The 21,482-nt window shown below is 44.2% G+C and overlaps 1 protein-coding gene across 1 annotated transcript in view; it reads right to left on the bottom strand.

Annotated features, from left to right (window-relative positions):
• Positions 1 to 21,482, bottom strand: part of dok4 (docking protein 4) — a 63,957-nt gene that overhangs the window by 2,196 nt on the left and 40,279 nt on the right. The window contains exons 3-8 of the mRNA XM_058401590.1: positions 4,903 to 5,010; positions 3,528 to 3,642; positions 2,911 to 3,030; positions 2,351 to 2,540; positions 1,489 to 1,627; positions 1,285 to 1,402 (exon numbers count right to left, since the gene is read on the bottom strand). Of these exons, the coding sequence (XP_058257573.1) occupies positions 1,285 to 1,402; positions 1,489 to 1,627; positions 2,351 to 2,540; positions 2,911 to 3,030; positions 3,528 to 3,642; positions 4,903 to 5,010 (790 nt within the window). The remainder of the gene's footprint in view (positions 1 to 1,284; positions 1,403 to 1,488; positions 1,628 to 2,350; positions 2,541 to 2,910; positions 3,031 to 3,527; positions 3,643 to 4,902; positions 5,011 to 21,482) is intronic.

Here is a 21,482-nt window from a genome sequence, read left to right as displayed (position 1 = left end):
ATGCTGGATGAGAAGGTCTGGCTCACAGTCTCCACTCTAATTCATCCCAAAGGTGTTCTCTGGGGTTGAGGTCAGGACTCAGGGGTTCTCTGGGGGTGCAGGCCAGTCAAGTTCCTCCACACCAAACTCACTCATCCATGTCTTTATGGACCTTGCTTTGGTCACTGGTGTGCAGTCATGTTGGAACAGGAAGGGGTCATCCCCAAACTGTTCCCACAAAGAGCATGAAATTGTCCAAAATGTCTTGGTATGAAGCTGAAGCATTAAGAGTTCCTTTCACTGGATCTAAGGGGCCAAGTCCCTGAAAAACAAGGGGTGTCCCAAAACTTTTGCCAGTATAGTGTAGTTTGCTACTTGTTTGTTTCGTGTATGATCTGTTTCTGGTTTCTTGGATTTTACAATTTGGGATTTACAATTTTGCTCTCTGGTCCTGGTTGCTATGCTGATTGTATTTTCTGGTTTTTGACTCCTTGCTTGTTTTCATGACTCCGTCCTGTCTTACATTTTGGATTTTATTGCTCGATTCATGAAAGAGGTAACTTTCTGCACATAGATCCAACTCAGGTTCCCTTACATAAATAATAAAAATAGCAATAAAATTCAGATTTACAAACAGAGAGATGAGTTCATAGTTGATCCACTGAAACATTGTTACTTTGCTGATCTTGTTAAAAGGGGGGTTGGGGGCCTTGCTCAAGGGCCCAACTGTGGCAGCTTGGCGGTGCTGGGGCTTGAACCCCGATCTTCCAGTCAATGACCCAAAGCCTTTGCTAGTTGCTTTGTTGATTGCGTTATTTTGTTAACATCACTGATATTTTGTTACTTTAGGAGTTTCTTTAGCATTGCTGTTTGTTACTTTTTTTTGTTACGTCATCATATTATTACTTTTGTAACCAATGCGGTTACTTTAGCTGCTACTTTAACAACACTGTCTGTTAGCTTGTTGATAGTGTTACTTTGTTAATGTTGCTGTTGCATTGTTATGTTTCATCACTGATACTTTGTTACTTTGTTCGTTTGTTTACAGGATTTTCGCTAAATTAATGCTGAAATTCCTGGTTTATTAATGTTAAATAAAATCATGCTAGTTGAAGGAATCTTTATAGAAGAGATCGATATTTTTAAATTAGAAATAAAATTGAAAAAAGTCTTCCATCAGCCAGCTTAGCTTTACAGTATTTCTGTAAATTTGTCTGTGATTTCAAGCAATGATTTGATATCGTATTTAGCTCTGCGTCTATCATCCAGGCTTCTATATTCCAGTGGAGGTTTTATTTTTTGTACCGTTACTTGAGTCCATGGCCCCCTGTGATCCTGTGATGTGGTGCCAGAAGGCGCTGCGGGGCAGGATGGCTGTGGGTGTGCAGGGGTAGGAGTCTGGGTCTGAGCCTTTGGATAATAGCTAAACACACAAGAACATGTCAGTTTGTATGGAATGTTTTTTTTTTTTTTTTTTTAAGTAAACACGCGTGATGTTGCGCTGCTCACCCTGCTGTTCTTCTCCATCTCCAGGAGGACCTTCTTGTGCTGCTCAGCGATGGCAAGTGTAGAAGAGTGAACCCTTTGGTAGATCTGCTCACCTTCACGCGTCTGGAATGTGTACAGGCCTTCACCACTGTCACACATTCTAAAATACACACACACACACCTCACATCAAAGAGTGTTCTTAGTTCTTAGATTAGCATTGCTGTGCTTGTTCTACATGCTAAAACCTCTTATACTGTTATTTTCATGTAAGAGAAGGAAGTTATTTTGTTCTGTTGTTTAAATCGCACTCTACAACTTTTCCTACTGAAGGTAATGAACCTGATGGCCACCAGAGGGCAGCACACTGCACGTCCTCCTGACTTCTACTCTTTCTTATCTTTGTCCTTTCATCCTGCAGGCATTACAAACCTTCCTTTATTATTTGATCAAAGTGGCAGGAGGAGATAAGAACACACACTCTTCACTGAATTTCCTTTTAATCTATTCATTCAATCTCTTTATGAGGTCCTCAGTTCAATAGAGCTCAGTCAACTGGCACAAATCTACTGGTCTGGGTCATGCACTTACGTGCCGATACAATGGACAAGATGCAGTGCTGGATTTTCCCAAAAAATTAAATGGACATAAACATACCGCTCGAAAGAAGACGTATGATGACGGGAACTCGACTGGTAACAGGATAGAAAGCTGCTCTAAATCTCGGTATAGAAAATTAATCACCACCTTCTGACCAATTAGGATCCAGAACTCAACAGCGCTGTGAGATCAGATCAGTAAAACTTTTTGCTCTATGTCTGAAAGAAGAGCTGAAAGAAAGGTTCCTGTTCTTAACTCCGCCTCGCTCTCAGTCGTAGTGCATACCTGCCGGCCTCAAAGGTAAAGCGGGTGGCGTCCCGGCCGTAGCGGCGCAGCGAGCAGAGCGGCCACGTGACCAGCTTTGTGCGAGGATTATGGATGTCCCATAAGTAGATGTTCTCGTGGGTGATCTGCATCATGCACTCTCCATAGATGTCCAGGTTGGGACACGGCAACAGGAACACGTTAAAACGTTCTGAAAATGAGAAAGTGTATGAAATTTCAGCCAAGGTTCTTCTCTTCTGTTTTTGAAGAGTGAAGAAGGAAGAACAGCAACACTACAAACTCGTTTAGAAAGGAAGTGTAGGAAGGGAAGGGCAGATGTTGACCTTCTTGTATTTTTGTTTTCATGCTTTCATGAACTTGTCAGTTGAAGGTGTGTGTGTGTAAATGAAGCTGGTAAAGTGTGAAGTCATGTGGTTCTGAAGTTCTGACACAGAACTTCCAGTAAAGGGGAAAGAAATAAAATTGAATAAAAAGTCTGTCTCATTACGAACACCATAGGTGGAGCAGCAGTTTGAACACTTTCCACTAGCAGTGAATTTCTTCATCAGAGCTGCACTGACCTGTGTGCTCACACTGAACTCCAGCTGCCAGAAGGTCTGGTTCTCCTAGACTGATGTCGTTCAGCCGTGTACCCAAACACTCGATGGTCAGTGTCTTAAACCACTCCTCAGCCTCCAGCTCTGTAGGACAGAACACACACGGAAATCGTTACAGTGGGATTGTGGAAATCTTGTGGAATTTCCCCTCTGGTGAAAAAGTGTAACAGCAGCGAGCTCTGTGTGGATGAATGAACTCAGGGCTGTGTCCCAAATCATACAGTGTACTGAGTAGTAAGGGCACTGAGGCACTATTTAGAATGTTATGTTACAGGCATTTTGTCAGAAATCTAGTGAGTTAAAATATAAAAAAACTAACACCTGGTTTCTTTGAGTATTTTGTTTTTCTGTGATCTTTTTTGTTAACCCAGTTACCATCATCTCCAAGTGAAGCTGGATTAGTTGCCCAGTTAGATGTGAATATGTTGGATATATCTAGGCTGCTATACAGTGTGTGTGTGTGTGTGTCTAATTTAAGCCCAGACTTGTGAGTGTTACACGAGTGTCAGAGCAGCTCAGGAACATGTAAAACATGTAAAGTAAACATGTAAAGTAAAAAATAACACTCCCAGATGTTTTACCTGACTCACAGGTGAAGGTGCGGGACGTGTCGTCAGTGAAGACGATGGCCACAGCCTGGCGCTTGGTGTCACGTGGCAGTCTCGTCACGTTTTTAACGTTACTGATCTCCGTCACCTGTAAGCATTTAGTACATGCACATGACCTTGATGTTTCTTTCAGTCTGCGTAACAGATCTCTGTAGTTCTGTATCTAAAAGCTGCTGCTGTAATCGTAAAGTCCTGTTACTCTTCCCAGGATTTGGGCTGAACTTCCTGTACACACACTCCGGACTCTTTACTCTGTCTGTTCTCTTTCACTCGTTTCTCCTTCGTCTTGGAGTTTTTCCTTCTCCACTCCTGCTCCTCCTCTGCCTCTGTTTGTTAGGGGTCTTAAATCTACTACATCTGGATTTCTGCAACACAAATGTCCGACTAATGACGTAATAATCTTCTCTACAGGCTACAGAATGACGTTGGAGTCAGAGGAACGTCTCTTTCTCAGTTCAGGTCTTAATTCACTTGTTAAATCAATACAATTCTTTTTCGACAGAGAGGCTCAGTGTTCCACAAGGCTCTGTCCAAATACGCTGACCATCACATCGGCTAATCTAAAGTGATAGCAGGAACAGACACTATTTTTAGAAGATGGATCATTTTTGACATTTTTCTAACCACACCCCCTGGCGAAAAACAAATAAGACAAGTAAGGGGAGAGAGAAAGAGAGAGAGAGTGGCAGAGAGAGAGAGAGAGAGGGAGAGAGAGGGAGGAAAAGACAGAAGGCAGATAAACAGCACAAAGATAGGGAGAAAAATAGAGAAAAAGAGCAAGAGATAGAAGGAAAGAGAGATAAACAGAACTGAAGAGACAGAGAGAAAGACAGACTCAGGGAGTCCAGAAATAGACAGAGAAAAAGGGCGAGAGAGACAGTGAAAGTGAGACAGAGGTGAACATACATACATACATACAGACAGACAGACAGACAGACAGATAGACATACATACAGACAGACTGTCAGGCAGACAGACAGACAGACAAATAGATATACAGACAAACAGAGACAAATTGGCAGAAAGACAGACAGGCAGACAAACAGAAAAAAGGCAGACAGACTGTCAGGCAGACAGACAGACAGACAGACAGAAAGACAGACAGATAGATAGACATACAGACAGATAGATATACAGACAGACAGAGACAAATTGGCAGAAAGACAGACAGACAGAAAGACAAACAGATTAGAGTGTTGAGATGTTGGTTATATTTTCTGAAATCTCTGATCATTACATCACATGATCTGAAGTAAAAGGAGACACCGCCTCACTGCCTCAATCCACGCTTTTAAACACCAGAGATTTCTCTTCACTTTCTGACGTCTCAGTGACGTGTCTGGTTTACCTTTGGACAGGCTCTGATGTAGGCTGATTTCTCATCGGGGTATTTCTCCAACCGGCGTGGCCCTTTACTGGATGACTTCTTAAACACGAGCCAGCAGCGACGGTAGATCTGAAAAACACACACACACACACACACACACACACACAGAGTGGATTACAGACTGCAGTGTTTATGAGCCACTGGTGCATGATGAAGTCTGAACATTAAAACGTTCCTTCAGAGTTACTGATTAAACCTGAGAAGATCTGGAGCTTTATCTTGAGCAAGGATCTGCTTCACACCTTATTTATCATCTCCATAAACATCACGCCGTACGAATCCCATCAACTCGGTGAGTTCAGATGTAAAGATGAACGAAATCAAAGAGCTACTAACGAATCAGAACCACAGACACGTATCTGGACTGAGACACGGAAGAATCCATTGAAGATGAAACGATTAAAGTGAGACACATACACACACACACACACACACACGAATATGTAAAAAAACATCAGCACCCAGACAGAGAAAGAAAGAGGGTACAGAGGGAGAGAGAAAGAGAGATAGTGATAGAGAGAGAGAGAGAGACAGAGAGAAAGAATAAGAGAGAGAGAGAGAGAGAGAGAGAGAGAGACAGACAGACAGACAGCACAGAAAGAGAGAGGGGAGGATAGTTTCAGACAGCACAAGAGAAAGACAGAGAAAAAGGGCAAGAGAGACAGTGAGACAGAGACAGACAGACAGATTGATGTTGAGATGTTGGCTGTATTGTCTGAACTTTATTGATGATGCCTATCATCACCTTTCATTTCACAGTGATTGAGTTACAGCTCTCTCTCTCTCTCTCACACACACACACAAATATACATCAGCACCCTGCATGAGAAACTGCTGCTTTGCTGCAGAGGTTTTAACACTGAGCTACTTCGAGTTTTAACTCCATTAAAACAACGAGTCTCTGTCATAAAAACAAACCGTCTCTGATGTCCTTCAACAATCCTACCTACAGTTACCACGGTAACCTCATGCTGAGGACACGCACACACACTCACACTCACACAAAGCCTCAAACAATATTGTCTCCTGTGTGTCGTTTCCTTTAATAAGATTTTTCCGCAGGACTAAAAATAAGTTTATGAACTTTTCATTACTGCTGAGAACACAAATGTGCAAACTGATCCAGAGTTTTAGACATCCTGTCATATTTCTGGAGTGATATGACATCTGTCTCAATCAGATAAAGACACACACACACACACACACACGGTGCAGTGCAAATGAAAACTTTTGTGCTTAAAGCTGTGTTGTGTGTTACCGTGGGGCAATAACAAGCTGGTGGAATATCATCTGAAATCCTTCTCTGTCCACTCACTCGAGTTAAAATGAGTGTGGACTTGGACTAGTGTGAAAGATTCAAATATTTCAAAACAATCAACAGCAGCTCATGAGTGAACGAGTCAAATCTCAGTGTGGAGTAAATCTCAACAGTCCAGTTAACAACTAAGTGGAAAGTTCAGGAAACATTTACAGAGAGAGAAGGAGATGGATTTCACGAGAGAGAGAGAGAGAGAGAGAGAAAGATGGAGAGAGAGAGAGAGAGAAAGATGGAGAGAGAGAGAGATGGAGACAGAGATAGAGAGAGAGAATTGAATTTGAAAAAACCTTTATTTACATCTTCTCAGTGAATACCAATAAATAGAGAAAAATGTCAATTAAAGGATGGGGTTAAAAGGTAAATAAATAAATAATTAAGACAGTGTATGTGCAAATTGCAGTTTTTCATCGACAACACAACACAGGGCTCCTCTACAACACCAGGTTTCCTCAAACACAGACAGGTTCTTTGTTTTTTTATAGAACACAAAGTCAATCAGAATCCTGGACTTTATGAGTGCTGTAGTGACCATTACAACATTGCGACAGCCATTTTGTTCAACCTGGTGCTTTCGACTGATGTAAATGCCCATTTTCGCTTGCCCCAGAACAAAGTTTAAAAGCTGGCATCGAGCTCGTCTTTTGTGTGTGTACCTAAAACCAAGAATAAATACTTTTAGTGAAAACTTTTCGTTAAAAACGCTAAAAATGTTCTGTAAAACGGTAAAGAGAGACTGTAGTCTGGAACATTCTGTGAAAGCATGAAAGATAGTCTCTCTTTGATTACAGAAGGGACACGAGTGGCTGGCCTGGGGACAGAGAACAGAGATAAAAGCATTGACCGCAACAATACCATGTAAAATTCTCCATTGTAAATCCCCAGTTCTTTTCGGCAATGGTGGCTTATAGAGTGACCTCCACTCTGGACGCTCTTCCTCACTCAAACCGAGGACAGTGCGCCAGGGTGTGTCCACTCTCCCCCTCAGCGACCGCATATTAAAAGCTTTGACACATGCTTTATAAAACGTTTTCCCAGTCACATTAAAAAAGTTCATGTTTGTGATATTTTTACAGTCCAAAAAGTGACCAGTGCCTTCCTGTCCACAGTCCACAGACAGTGCAAGTTCAGGAAACGGGTCCTCTGAGTCGGGGCTTTCAGTTCCACTGGAGTAGTCCATGAGCATTTCCCTCTCCTCACGCGAGATGACCAGAGTCCACTTCCGCAGCAGCTGGCTCACCGCCCTCTTTGACCTCACGCCTAGCCGAGCAGCTACTCCATCAACGTTCTGTAGGTGAGGTCCGGCGACGTCCACCAGGTGTTTGAGGGTGGTGACACCAGATGCGAGGAGAGACTGCGACAGTGAAGAGTCCCCGACGTCCAGGCGTGCCCCGTATACCAGAGGCTCTTGAAGTAGCCAGTGAAGAGAGTCTGTGGCTGTGGTTCTTTGCACCCTAAAAAGTCTCCAGATTCTGAACAAGTTGTGATAAAAAGCAGGCAGTCTTGCAGTGTTCAGTCTCTCTGGATTCATTAAAAAGAGTGCCTTGTCCATTCTCATCTGCCCAAAAGATCTTAAAATGGCACTGGACACTTGTTTCCAGCTAAAAGACTTTGAGCCGCATAAAAACTTCTGTAAAAACTGTAAACGAAAGGTTGCAGTTCTGCTCTGTAAATGTATAAGACCTTGCCCACCTTCCTCTTTAGGTAAGTATAAAATGCCGCGTGGCACCCAGTGCAACTTATCCCAAAAAAAGTCTAATAAAATCGACTGGATTTTCATTAAAAGGTCTGTAGGAGGGTCTATGCAGGCTATTTTATGCCACAGAGACGATGCTACCAGATTGTTAATAATTAGCGTTCGCCCCCTGTAAGACATTTTAGGCACCAGCCACTTCCACTTTTCTAGGCGACCAGTTACTTTTTCAATGACCCCTTCCCAGTTTCTCTGTGCGAACGAGTCATTACCCAGGTACACGCCTAGATACTTAAAGCCTTCGCTTTTCCAACTTAGGCCTCCGGGGAGTTTAGGTACCTCGCCTACCCACTGGCCGACTAAAACAGCCTCGCTCTTAGACCAGTTTACCTTTGCAGAGGAAACCGCTCCAAAGTCCTTGGACACCCTGTGTAACATGTCTATATCACTCTGACTGTCGACCAGTATTACAACGTCATCTGCGTAGGCCGACAGGCGGATAGCGTTCGGGCAGTCAGGGATTAAGACACCTTTCAGCTTAGCTCTTAGCGTATTCAGAAAGGGTTCAATGGCCAGAGTGTAAAGCATCCCTGAGAGAGAGCAGCCCTGCCTTACCCCCCTACACACCTTAAACGGAGCACATAAGCCACCATTGAGTTTCAGTACACTTTCTATGTCACAGTATAGAATTTGGAAATAAAATCTGAGCTAAAACCAAAAGCATTAAGGGTTTTCCAAAGGTAGTTGTGTTCAACTCGATCGAAGGCTTTCTCTTGGTCTATGGAAATGAAACCCATATTCAGCCCAAAAAGTTTGGAGACACTGAAAATGTCTCGAACTAATGAGATGTTGTCAAATATGGACCTCCCGGGTATGCAGTAGGTCTGATCTGCGTTTAAAACCTCTTCCAGAACACTTCCCAGTCTTGTAGCTAAAACTTTAGACAGCATCTTGTAATCACTACAAAGCAATGAAACAGGTCTCCAGTTCTTTGTCTGTCAGGTCCCCTTTTTTGGGTAAAAGAGTGAGGACTGCTCTCCTACAACTTAATGGTAGCAGTCCTCTTGTCAAGTTGTCGTTCAAAACCTCAAGTAAGTCATCCCTTAAAACATGCCAGAAAGATTTATAAAACTCAGACGGAAGCCCGTCTATGCCAGGCGCTCTGCCACACTCCATACTCATTAATGCTTTGTGCAGCTCTGCTGGTGTTATATCTGCACTCAGCTCTGTGTTGGAGTCATGAGACACTCGGGGCAGGTCTTCTAAAAAGCTCTGTTCTGTGGTGTGTTCTCTGTACTCACATTGATAGAGTTTTTCATAAAAACTAACCGCCCTTTTCCTAATGTCAGCTGTATCAGATAAAAGGTGTCCAGACTCAGAGCGCAGGCTGTGAATAAAACGTTTTTGTCCATTCTTTTTTTCAAGGCTAAAAAACAACTTTGAGGGGGCGTCCATCTGGTTTGCGTTCTGGAATCGTGACCTTATTAATGCACCTTGTGCTTTAAACTCAAGGAGGTCCGATAACTTTTTCTTTTTGACTGTGAGGGTCTGAATATGGTTCTGGTTCTCTGTGGATTGTGCTAACAACTGAAGTTCTGTTATCTCATCTTCTAGTTGTTTCATAGACCGAGCCAAATCCCTTGTGACATTATAAGTGTACTGTTGACACAACTGTTTTATTTGAGCTTTCCCAAAATCCCACCAATGTTGCAGAGAAATAAAAGCACTTTTTTCTTTCCTAAAATTTCTCCAGAAAAAAGTAAAAATCTCTATAAAATGCTGGTCATTCAGTAAAACTGTGTTAAAATGCCAGTAAGAACTCTTCGGTTTAATACAATTTAAAACTGAAACACATAAAACCAAGCTGTGGTCTGAAAAACCAACCGGACTAATAACACAATTTTTTATGGTGTTCATGTGATGCTTTGGAACATAAAACCTGTCTAACCTTGCTAATGATACCTTTCCATCAGCAGCATGAGCCCAGGTGTACTGTTTTTGAGTTTTATTCATATTTCTCCAAACATCACTTAACTCGTGTTTTTCAACAGTGTGTAGGAGTCTTCTTCTTGAAGGCATGTGTGGCTCTATATGGTTGCGGTCACTGTTTTCTAAAGTACAGTTAAAATCACCACCAACAAATAAAAACTCCTCTGCATCACAAGTTTCTAAAACGTTGCATAATTTATCTAAAAAAGCTATTCTTTCCACTGGGGAAGCCGGGGCATACACACAGATAAAAACCATAACATGGTTCTCTAAAAGAGCTCTGACTTTTAACAGTCTGCCAGCTACTATCTCTTCCACGCTGTAAGAGAGAGGTTTAAAAGTCTTTGAAAACAAAATAGCTACTCCTCCACTAGCAGAGGTATTGTGGCTTAAAAACAAGGGGCCAGCCCACTCCTGTGTCCAATCTACTACGTTTTTAGCGTCACTATGGGTTTCCTGTGCAAGTAATACGTCTATTCTTTTTTGGGTCACTAGTTCATAAAGTTCAGCTCTCTTCCTGCAGTCTCTAGCACCGTTAACATTCAGGGATGCGATGTGAATGTCCTGCATGAGCACACAGAAAAGAATAAGCACAGGAAAGGGCCTCTGCGGTCTGTGAGGACCGAGAGAACTATGACGTGTCATCATCATTACTTAACAGGGTGTTGATTTTAGTGACAATCTTCTTTAACCTGTAGCTCTTTGTCCTCGAAACACCCTTCACCCATAAGACGCTTTATGGCAATGTGCAGTTTGTTCAGGTCTGGAAAGTATTTGTTGATCTGTACCATTTTCATGTTCTTTGTGATCTTAAGAAAGTGTTTAATTTCACTCGCGTTGTACTTTTTACCGACCCAGTGACCCTCAGTGGTGACACAGACAGTGAGGTCAGGAGAGGGCCCTTCACTGTCCAGCTCACTAATACTTTCTACCTGCTTCTTTTCTGCTTTTTTCGCGGCTTTCACAGTTTTGTCATTGTCTCTTGTCTTTCTTTTTACGGGTGTTTTGAGAACGGTCAGCTCAGTTTCCATCATCGCTTCGTCTGCATTTTCCGGTAAGACAACAACATTATTCTCAGTAACACTGTCCTGACTAATCATCATTCCAACATCAGTTTCAGTTTCTATTTCTATATGCGGCTCAGGTGAGGCCTGCTCAGCCTGAGCAGTGGGAACAGTGGTACCAGTGTTACTCACCCCATCACTGGGTACTGGGTCGGTCTTGGTGTTTTCGCTCACGTTAGGCTCTGAGTTTTCTGGTTCTCCCGCCGTAGCTCTAACAGAACCCGCATGAGAGACGCCCGCTCCGTCCGTGACCGGAGAGTCCGCCTCGACTACTCCGTCATTCTGATCAGCTCGATCCAACCCGTCACTGCCCCGAACCGACACCTCGCTCACATCAGAGGGGACTGTACCGCTGTCTGCGCCTTGGGGACAATCACGCACTAGATGCCCAGTTTTTCCGCAGCCGAAACACCTCATGGACACGGTGGACACATAGATAACAATCAAACCCGTCGATTTTGAATGTTAGCGTGCGCTCGAATTCAGTGCTGTTATCATTGAGGATCATGTAGGTGAACCTCCTGAATGAGCGCACGTGTTTCGCCAGGTCTGATTTGCTACCTATGTTCATTTTCCTTATCGGAGAGACGAGCTTACTGAAAATGGAGAGCTGTCTTTCCAGTGTTTCATTAGAAATAAACGGGGGCACGTTGGACAGCGTGACTTTTTTGCAGGTGTTGCGAGGGAGAACACATCAGTGAGTGAACCCCTGAGTATAATGCCCTTCTGCCCTTCTGGACGCCGCCAGAACATTCCGATGCCCGACCACCTCCCCTGCGGCCAGGCAGCACTCCTCCACCCCCGCACCGGCCAGCACTCCTCCACCCCCTCCCCGGTCACCACTCCACCACCCCCGCCCGCGTAACCGCTGCTCCACCCCCGCCCCGGTCACCACTCCTCCACCCCCGCCCCGGTCACCACTCCTCCACCCCCGCCCCGGTCACCACTCTAACGCCATGGCTGCGCGTCAGGTTATCGAGGGGGTCTCTACCCTGGGCCGCCATGCTCTCCAGCGGGAAATCTGGTGCTGACGGCCAGAAAACTGCTCTGATTAAACAGAGAGTTTAGATGGTATGAAAAAAAAGTAAATTGTTCAAAAAAAAAATACATATATATATATATATATATATATATATATATATATAGATAAATCAAGAAGTTATTAAACGTTAAGCAATGAGAAACGTGTCAACCACGCTCACACTCAACGCGCTCCGCCCACTCCCAGCATGCACTCAGAGAGAGAGAGAGAGAGAGAAAGAGATGGAGACAGAGAGAGAGCGAGAGAGAGAAAGATGGAGAGAGAGAGAGAGAGAGAGAGAGAGAGAGAGAGAGATGGAGACAGAGAGAGAGCGAGAGAGAGAAAGATGGAGACAGAGAGAGAGAGAGAGAGAGAGAAAGATGGAGAGAGAGAGAGAGAGAGAGAGAGAGAGAGAGAGACTTTTTTTGACTTTTTACGCATCTTTATTTACACAAGTCACATATAAAAGTCACAGTGACTTAATAAATAAGTAAATAAATAAATACGTATTAAAATAAATGTCAATAAATTATTTTAAATATGAGTGATTAGTTTAGTTCTGCTGCAAAGTTAAGTTTCCTTTCTGCAACAGAACACATTCTCACAACACCACACACATTTAAACATATCCAACTCATTCATACTTTTATAAAAATTAAAATCAATTGAAATTCTAGATTTCATCAGCCTTTTCAGAATTTTTATGGCGTCACAGTCAGTGCTTTGTGCAATTTGGTTTTTCCAGCTCAGGTATATTGCCATTTTGGCCTGACCAAATATAAAATTGATCAGTTGGCACCTGAACCGGTGTTTTCTGACAAACTTAAAACCAAAAATAAGACACTGAAAAGTAAAAACAACATTAAAAGCCCTTAAAATGCTCCGTAAAAACACAAACAGTGACTGTAATCTGGAGCAATGAATAAAAGCATGAAAAACTGTTTCTCTCTGTGAACAAAAAGGACAATCTTGTGCAATATCAGGATTTAAAACAGAAATAAAAGAGTTCACAGAGATAATACAGTGTAAAATCCTCCACTGGAGGTCGGCAGCTTTTAAAGTTAACGGTGGTTTATACAGTGCGTCCACTCTGGTTTAAAATCATCAGTAAAACCATGTACACTTCTCCATGGGGTGTCCACCCTCCGCTTTTTCTTATTTAAAACCTTTACACACGCTCTGTAGAGCAGCTTCCCCGACACTGACCCAAAGTCCATCTCCCCTTCGCCCCGGCACTCCAGGAGGGGGCCTGCACACCCGTCGAGGTCAGGAGTGATGTTCAGCTGGGGAAAGGGTTCGTCCTCTGTAGGACCAGTCTCTGTGTGTGAATAGTCCATTAGCTGAACACGCTCCTCTGATGTCAATGCAGATTTCCAGCGGTGTAGGAGCTGATTGACAACACGCAGGGACCGCAGTCCCATACGCGCTGCCAGGTCCTCTGCCCTCGACAAGTCCGACCCCGCAATGTTCACAAGCTCCCGGAGCGTTATAATCCCTGAGGAGATGAGAGTTCTGGACAGTGCAGGGACGGTCACACTGGAGATGTCCAGTCTCCCGCCGTACACCAGAGGTTCCTCCAGCAGCCAGTGTAGCGTTCTACAGCCCTTGTTTTGTTTCTTAAAGCAGTTCCAAATTTTAAAAAATCCACGGTAAAAGGCTGGTAGTCCAGAAATGTCCAGCATTTTTGTGTCCATTAAAAACAACGCTCTGTCCAGCCCCAGTCCTTGAACTGTGCGTAGTAGTCCACTGGCTGCTGCTCTCCATACTAAGTCTCTGGGTCCAGTGAGGAGTCTCTGGATGAACTGGAGGCGGAAGGCTGCGGCTCTGCTGGACAGCTGGACCAGCCCCTGTCCTCCTTCCTCCTTCGGCAGATGAAGCACACTCTGTGGAATCCAGTGTAGACCGTCCCAGAAGAAGTCCACCAGCAGGGCCTGGATGTTTGCCAGCAGGTTCGGCGGTGGATCCACACATGCCAGCTTGTGCCAGAGGGACGACGCGGCGAGGTTGTTGATGACCAGCGTTCTCCCCCTGTAGGACATCTTTGGGACCAGCTGCTTCCACCTGCTCAGTCTGCCCTTCATGTGCTCTACAGAACCTTCCCAGTTTTTACTTAAAAACTCATTGTTCCCCAGGTAGACACCCAAGTATTTAAAACCACCTCTTTTCCACGCTAAGCCTCCTGGTAGTGACGGTTGCCCACCTTCCCACTCCCCAACTAAAATGGCTTCACTTTTAGACCAGTTAACCTTGGCGGAGGATAAAATTTGAAAGTCATTTAAAATATCAGTTAAAACATTGACATCATTTTGTGTGTTTATCATCACTACCAGATCATCTGCATAAGCTGATAAACATATTGAGGCATTAGCATGTGGAATATTAAAACCAGAGAGATGACTTCTTAACTTATTTAAAAGAGGTTCAATAGCTAGAGAGTACAACATTCCAGAGAGGGAACAGCCCTGCCTGATCCCTCTGTACACTCTAAAAGGAGCACATAAACCACCGTTAACCTTCAGTACACTCTCAATGTTACTGTACAACACCCTGATCATGGCTATAAAACCTGGGTTGAACCCGAAGGCTTCCAGCACCTTCCACAAATATTCATGTTCAACCCGATCAAAAGCCTTTTCCTGATCTAGAGAAATCAGACCAGTTTTTAAGCCCCATAGCCTGGAGACGTCCAAAATGTCACGAATTAGATACACATTATCGAATATGGACCTGTCAGGCACACAGTACATCTGGTCCTGGTGAATGAGCTGCTCCATTACCTTAGTCAGTCTCGAGGCTAATGCTTGTGAGAGCAGCTTGCAGTCAGTGCACAGTAGTGAGACCGGGCGCCAGTTTTTCGGGTGGGTCAGGTCTCCCTTCTTCGGTAGCAGGGTCAGGATGGCCCTCCTGCAGCTCAACGGGAGTTCACCTCTCCGTACGCTGTCCCGTAGGACATCCAGCACGTCCTGCCCTATGACGGCCCAGAATGCCTTGTAGAACTCGACAGGGAGACCGTCTATACCTGACGCCCGTCCATTCTCCATCCCCTGGAGAGCCTCATGAACCTCCTCCAGCGTCAGCTCCCTGTCTAGCTCTCTCGCCGCTTGCTCAGAGAGCTTTGGCAGGTCCATGAGGAAGCTGTCCTCCACCGCTTGTGCCCCTGACCACTCACTGCTGTACAGCTTCGAGTAGAAGCTTACTGTCTGCTGGTGAATTTCAGTGGGCTCAGATACGAGATCCCCTGATTCTGTTCACACAGCATGTATAAATCTTTTCTGTCCATTCTTCTGCTCTAAACTGAAAAAGAACTTTGAAGGAGCGTCCATCTCAGCAGTGCTTTTAAAGCGTGAGCGGACCAGTGCCCCCTGTGCTGTAATGTCTAACAGGTCATTCATTTTGGATTTTTTACGTTTGAGGGCTTCAACATGCCCTCGATTTCCAGTGGCCTCCAAACGCTGGAGCTCCACTATTTGGATCTCCAGAGCTTTCAGAGATCTAACAATGTCTCTTGTGACATTGAGAGTGTACTGTTGACAGAATTCTTTGACTTGTGCTTTTGTCACATCCCACCACAGCTGAAGTGAACTAAAAGCTGCCTTCTCATGTTTAAAACAATTCCATAAAAAAATAAAAGACTCCCTAAAATTAGCATCTTCTAAAAGTGCAGTGTTAAAATGCCAGTAGGCACTCCTTGGTTTAACCTTCTCTTTAGTAATAGTACACTGTACCATACTGTGGTCAGAGATACCTACTGGAACAATAAAACACTTTGTAAAAAACGTCAGCTGATGCTTAAAACCATAAAAACGATCTAATCTCGCCAGGGAGAGTGTGTTATCTATGGCATGGGCCCACGTGTACTGTCTCTTGTTCTTATGAAAAGTTCTCCATATGTCGCTCAACTCGTGGGCCTCCACCATCTCCCACAGACGCTTACGGGAAGCCATGGGAGGTTCTGTGTGGTTCCGGTCTAAAATATCTGTAGCACAGTTAAAATCACCACCCAGAATTAAAATTTCTGCAGTGTTGCAGTCAGCAATGACATTGTTCAGAGTATCTAAAAACATCATCCTCTCCACTGCACTGGTGGGAGTGTACACACAAATAAAAACTAAAACCTCATTCTCATAAAAAGTTTTCACTTTTAAAAGCCTCCCATTTAAAAATTCTTCAACTGAATAAGAACAAGGAATAAAACTGCGAGCAAAGAGCAAGGCAACACCACCACTAAGCGTTGTGTTATGGCTTAAAATCACCAACCCATCCCACTCCTTCACCCAATCAGCAGCATTGCTGGTATCACTGTGGGTTTCCTGCAGCATGGCAACGTCAATGTGCTTCTGCTTTAAAACTTCATACAGTTTAGCTCTCTTGATTTGCTCTCTTGCCCCATTAATATTTAAACTCGCAATATTAACTCCTTTCATAAAAATAAATAAAAGAAATAAAATTAAACAGAGGGTAAAAACCACTCTACCATAAAAAAACACCACATTAGTCATCATCAGAGTTTTCCTTATTCACTCGTGATCAGTTTCTTCAGACGGAAAATTTCAACATCGATGGATGCACCTTCTCTTCTGAAGAACTTCACGTCGTGAATAAACTGCTTACGGTCTGGGAAAAACTCTTCCAATGCTACATTTTTCTGCCATTTGGTGTTCCGTAAAAATTCTTTAATATCATCAGCGCTGTACACAACATGAACCTGTTCCTCCTGAGAATCGAACATTAAAACAGAGTCTGACATGCAGTCATCACTGTCTGATTCTCGTTCCCCCATCTTTGTGTCCTTTTTTGCCTGCTTTTTTCCCCGTCCCTTACCTTGCTTTTTCCTTTTATTCGGCACTTTAAAGACGGGCTCATCCACCAGGTCCACGCCTCCCCCGTCCCCCTGCACTGGTGTAGTGTCCGGTGTTTCCGGGCGTTCGCTCCTGGATGATCTCATTGTACCAAGCAATGACATTTTATCACAGCATAAAAATGTTCCTTTACAATCCTCTAAATTGGGCATTAAAAAGAGACTGGGGAAGTGGTCATTCCTGTTTGGGTGTGTCAGTTCCTCTGTGTGTTCTTCAAGCTTTATAATGTCCTAGTGATGGTGGCTTTCCATTTCCTCAGTATCTGTGCCAATACTCGGGTCGACTTCATTTTAACTGCCTCGGCAACTGACTCGATGTTTGAAAAATTAGGTCCAGCTAGTCGTACTATGTCCCCGAGTGTGGTCACACGTGCTTTGAGTAGTACCTGTGTGAAAGCAGGGAAAGTCCCATGATGTGACAAGTCCATTCGCGACCCAGGGATCAGCGGTTCCTGCAGCAGCCAGTGTAAGGAGGTCGCAGTTTCAGCCCTGTGTACCTTAAAAAGTGACCAGACTTTGAACATGCTATGGTAAAAAGAGGGCAGTCTCGTGAGATTAATTTTCTGAGGGCTCATCCAAAACAAGGACTTGTTAAGGCCCAGCCCCTCGAAGCTCCGCAAAATGACAGCACAGAGAGAGAGAGAGAGAGAGAGAGAGAGATGGAGACAGAGAGAGAGAGAGAGATGGAGAGAGAGAGAGAGAGAGAGAGAGATGGAGACAGAGAGAGAGAGAGATGGAGAGAGAGAGAGAGAGAGAGAGAGAGAGAGAGAATGTGAGAGTAAAATATAGATATAGGAGAGACAGAGGAAGATAGACAGACAGAAACACACACACACACACACACACACAGACAGATACACAGTACTGACACTGGAGACTCCTTCCATACATCACACACACACACACACACACACACACACACAGACAGACAGAGTATTTATTATGTACGATTCCTCACATGAGATTATTTGATTATTATTAACTGAGCGTCTTCTGTACTCATCCCCATGACTGGGTTGTTACTATGATCATGTATTTATCTAACCTGTGATCCTGAGGTCCGTGTGCTTTGTCCTCTTCTGATTATTTTAGGTCACAGGATTAGGCTGGAACATGTCTTACCACAAAGCCTCAGGAATCACTTAAGGAGCAGAAGAAGTTTAAAGCATCTCAGATGCGCACTGGGAAATGGAATTGATCTCTTTTATAAAATTCCTTCTCCGCAGCGATCCCAGACATCATCGCCCAGTGGAATTATGGGTAGAGATTAAAACTGACCTAAAAAAAACTTTCGCTCACCACTAATGTTCAGCTGGGATTAGAATAGAACGGCAAATCGTGTGTCGCCTCCAAAACAGCAGTGCAGCGAGAGAAAAGCGTCTGAGGAGTAATTACGGCCTCAGAGCTGTGCAGAGCCGCGCAGACGAGTGCAGTGCCGCGCAGACGAGTGCAGGGCTGCGCAGAGCCATGCAGACGAGTGCAGACGCGTAGTTGAGTGCAGAGACACAACAGCTCGCAGTACAGCTACTGAATTCTGATTAGACTCAGTGGAGCTGTGGGTCTGTACAGCTCTCTGTCAGGGAGTGAGACAGGCAGACAGACAGACAGACAGACAGAGGGGCTGAAGGAGAGAGAGAGTCAGATAGATAGATAGATAGATAGATAGATAGATAGATAGATAGATAGATAGATAGATAGATAGATAGAAAGGGACAGAGTGAGAGGGAGTGAATGGGGGAGGGCCAAACAGACAGATAGATAGGCTGATGTATAGAGAGAGACAAAACGACAGACAGAGAGACAGATGGAGAACAGTGGGGGGAGGGGGGGGCGATTGATGAAGGAAGTGAGGGGAAGGCAAAGGACAGAGAAATGGAAGGAATGGAAGGAGAAATAGATAGATAGATAGATAGATAGATAGATAGATAGATAGATAGATAGATAGATAGATAGATAGATAGATAGATAGATAACAAACCAGTTACTTAGAGAGGAAGAGGAAAAAAGACAGTTGTTGGAGAGGGAGAGAGAGAGAGAGAGAGAGAGAGAGAGAGAGAGACTGTGTGTGTGTGTGTGTGTGTGTGTGTGATCTAACATTTCTCAGCGCCAATAGTTTCATTGTGGAGTTGTTGACAGAATGTCACTGCCGAGACAGAACAGCAGACAAAATTCCGAAATATTCTGCTTTAAGAGATTTAACAGCAAACGAGCGGATAACAAAATGTACACCACAGAGCAGTATAGCAGAGAAACACCTGACGAGGAACATCACCAACACACACCATGAAGCTCAGAAGATATCAACAACATCTCAGTAACATTCACTGTTGCTAACATTCCTGTCCGGAATACTGGGAGTTAGGTGGGAATACACAAAAACACACACTCATTCACACCTGGGGTCACTTCTCTCAGACAGTCCACACACTGGCAAGTTCTTCTGAGGAGGGAGGAAACCGGAGAACACGGAGGAATCCCAGACGGAGCAGCAGGTCAGGACTGGACCCTGGAGCGTACACACTGCTGTACTGAGCTGTGGAGTAAATACACCGTGGGGATGAGTCAGGAGTCGTGTACGGATTCTCTCTCTCTCTCTCTCTCTCTCTCTCTCTCTCTCTCCCTTCGCTTTGTGTCTGAAATACAACTCCATGCGCTGGTGCTGCGCCAGAGGAAATGCAGCATGCGGGATGTAAATAGCATTAACACCAAATGCGCAGGAGATGTGCGATATTACACTCGCGCAGGACCATAATATTATACAGCCCAAAGAAAATCCACTTACAGTAAGAGGAGCCATTCGTTACACAATGAACGAGAGACAACAGAATCCTATTTACACACACACACACACACACACACACACACAAACACACACACACACACACAAAGGGTGATAAAGAGAAAGAGAAAATAAAAGACAAAGAGGAGGTGTGTGTGTGTGTGTGTGTGTGTGTGCGCAGTCTCAGGTAATCTGCCTTTGCTGCTCTCAGAGGGGAATCATGTGTCACACAATCCTGCTGACTAAACAGATCAGCGTTCAGCCTTATGCATGGAAGTCACACACACACACACACACACACACACACACACAGTCAGTATCAGAGCTCTGATGCTCCTCCTGCAGATGGAGGTGTGTCAGTACAGCAGGTGTGTCTCTAAGGGTCAGTGTGAGGTGTACTGAGGTCTCAAAGCTGAAGCTGAGGTTAACTCCACCTCTGTAACCCTTTAACCTCCTGTTCCTCCTCATCTGAGGAGATGAGGAGGAAAAGTCCAGAAGACTGGACACGCCACCGTGACCTGCTATAAAGGACAACCCGATTCCGTGTCAGTGTCCGAACCACCGGCATTTCATTTTATTCCAGAGGAAGAGTATAACCTGAAGGTCAGCCGTAAAACTCAGGTAGGAGTTAGCTCTCAGTCTGACCGTTCCACATTCTCAGCCTCAGAACACTTCAGGATTAAACCTCAGAGAGTTTTTACCATGAAGATGTTTTAGTGGACATGAAGTGTTTTCAGTTTAAAGAGGAATCTGTTCCTCAGTGCAGAGATGAAGCTGCTTTTAATCACACTCACGATTACACGTGTTACTGAGAGAATGATAACACAGAAAATACAAACATCTTTTACTTACATAATAAGTGTGTTTGAGAGTGTGTGTTTGAGAGTGTGTGTTTGAGAGAGTGTGTTTGAGAGTGTGTGATTGAGAGAGTGTGTTTGAGAGTGTGTGTTTGAGAGTGTGTGTTTGAGAGAGTGTGTTTGAGAGTGTGTGTTTGAGAGTGTGTGTTTGAGAGTGTGTGATTGAGAGAGTGTGTTTGAGAGTGTGTGTTTGAGAGTGTGTGTTTGAGAGTGTGTGTTTGAGAGAGTGTGTTTGAGAGTGTGTGTTTGAGAGTGTGTGTTTGAGAGAGTGTGTTTGAGAGAGTGTGTTTGAGAGTGTGTGTTTGAGAGTGTGTGTTTGAGAGTGTGTGTTTGAGAGTGTGTGTGTTTGAGAGTGTGTGTTTGAGAGTGTGTGTTTGAGAGTGTGTGTTTGAGAGAGTGTGTTTGAGAGAGTGTGTTTGAGAGTGTGTGTTTGAGAGTGTGTGTTTGAGAGTGTGTGTTTGAGAGTGTGTGTTTGAGAGAGTGTGTTTGAGAGTGTGTGTTTGAGAGTGTGTTTGAGAGTGTGTGTTTGAGAGTGTGTTTGAGAGTGTGTGTTTGAGAGTGTGTGTTTGAGAGTGTGTGTTTGAGAGAGTGTGTTTGAGAGTGTGTGTTTGAGAGTGTGTTTGAGAGTGTGTGTTTGAGAGTGTGTGTTTGAGAGAGTGTGTTTGAGAGTGTGTGTTTGAGAGAGTGTTTGAGAGTGTGTGTTTGAGAGTGTGTGTTTGAGAGTTTGTTTGAGAGAGTGTGTTTGAGAGAGAGTTTGAGAGAGTGTGTTTGAGAGAGTGTGTTTGAGAGTGTGTGTTTGAGAGAGTGTGTGTTTGAGAGAGTGTGTTTGAGAGTGTGTGTTTGAGAGAGTGTGTTTGAGAGTGTGTGTGTTTGAGAGAGTGTGTTTGAGAGAGTGTGTTTGAGAGTGTGTGTTTGAGAGAGTGTGTTTCAGAGTGTGTGTTTGAGAGTGTGTGTTTGAGTGTGTT

Source organism: Hemibagrus wyckioides, linkage group LG10 (genome assembly GCF_019097595.1).
Source record: "Hemibagrus wyckioides isolate EC202008001 linkage group LG10, SWU_Hwy_1.0, whole genome shotgun sequence".
In the NCBI taxonomy this organism is placed as follows: domain Eukaryota; kingdom Metazoa; phylum Chordata; class Actinopteri; order Siluriformes; family Bagridae; genus Hemibagrus; species Hemibagrus wyckioides.
The sequence above is the reverse complement of the archived record's forward strand: the minus strand, read 5'-3'. Positions and strand labels throughout refer to the sequence as shown.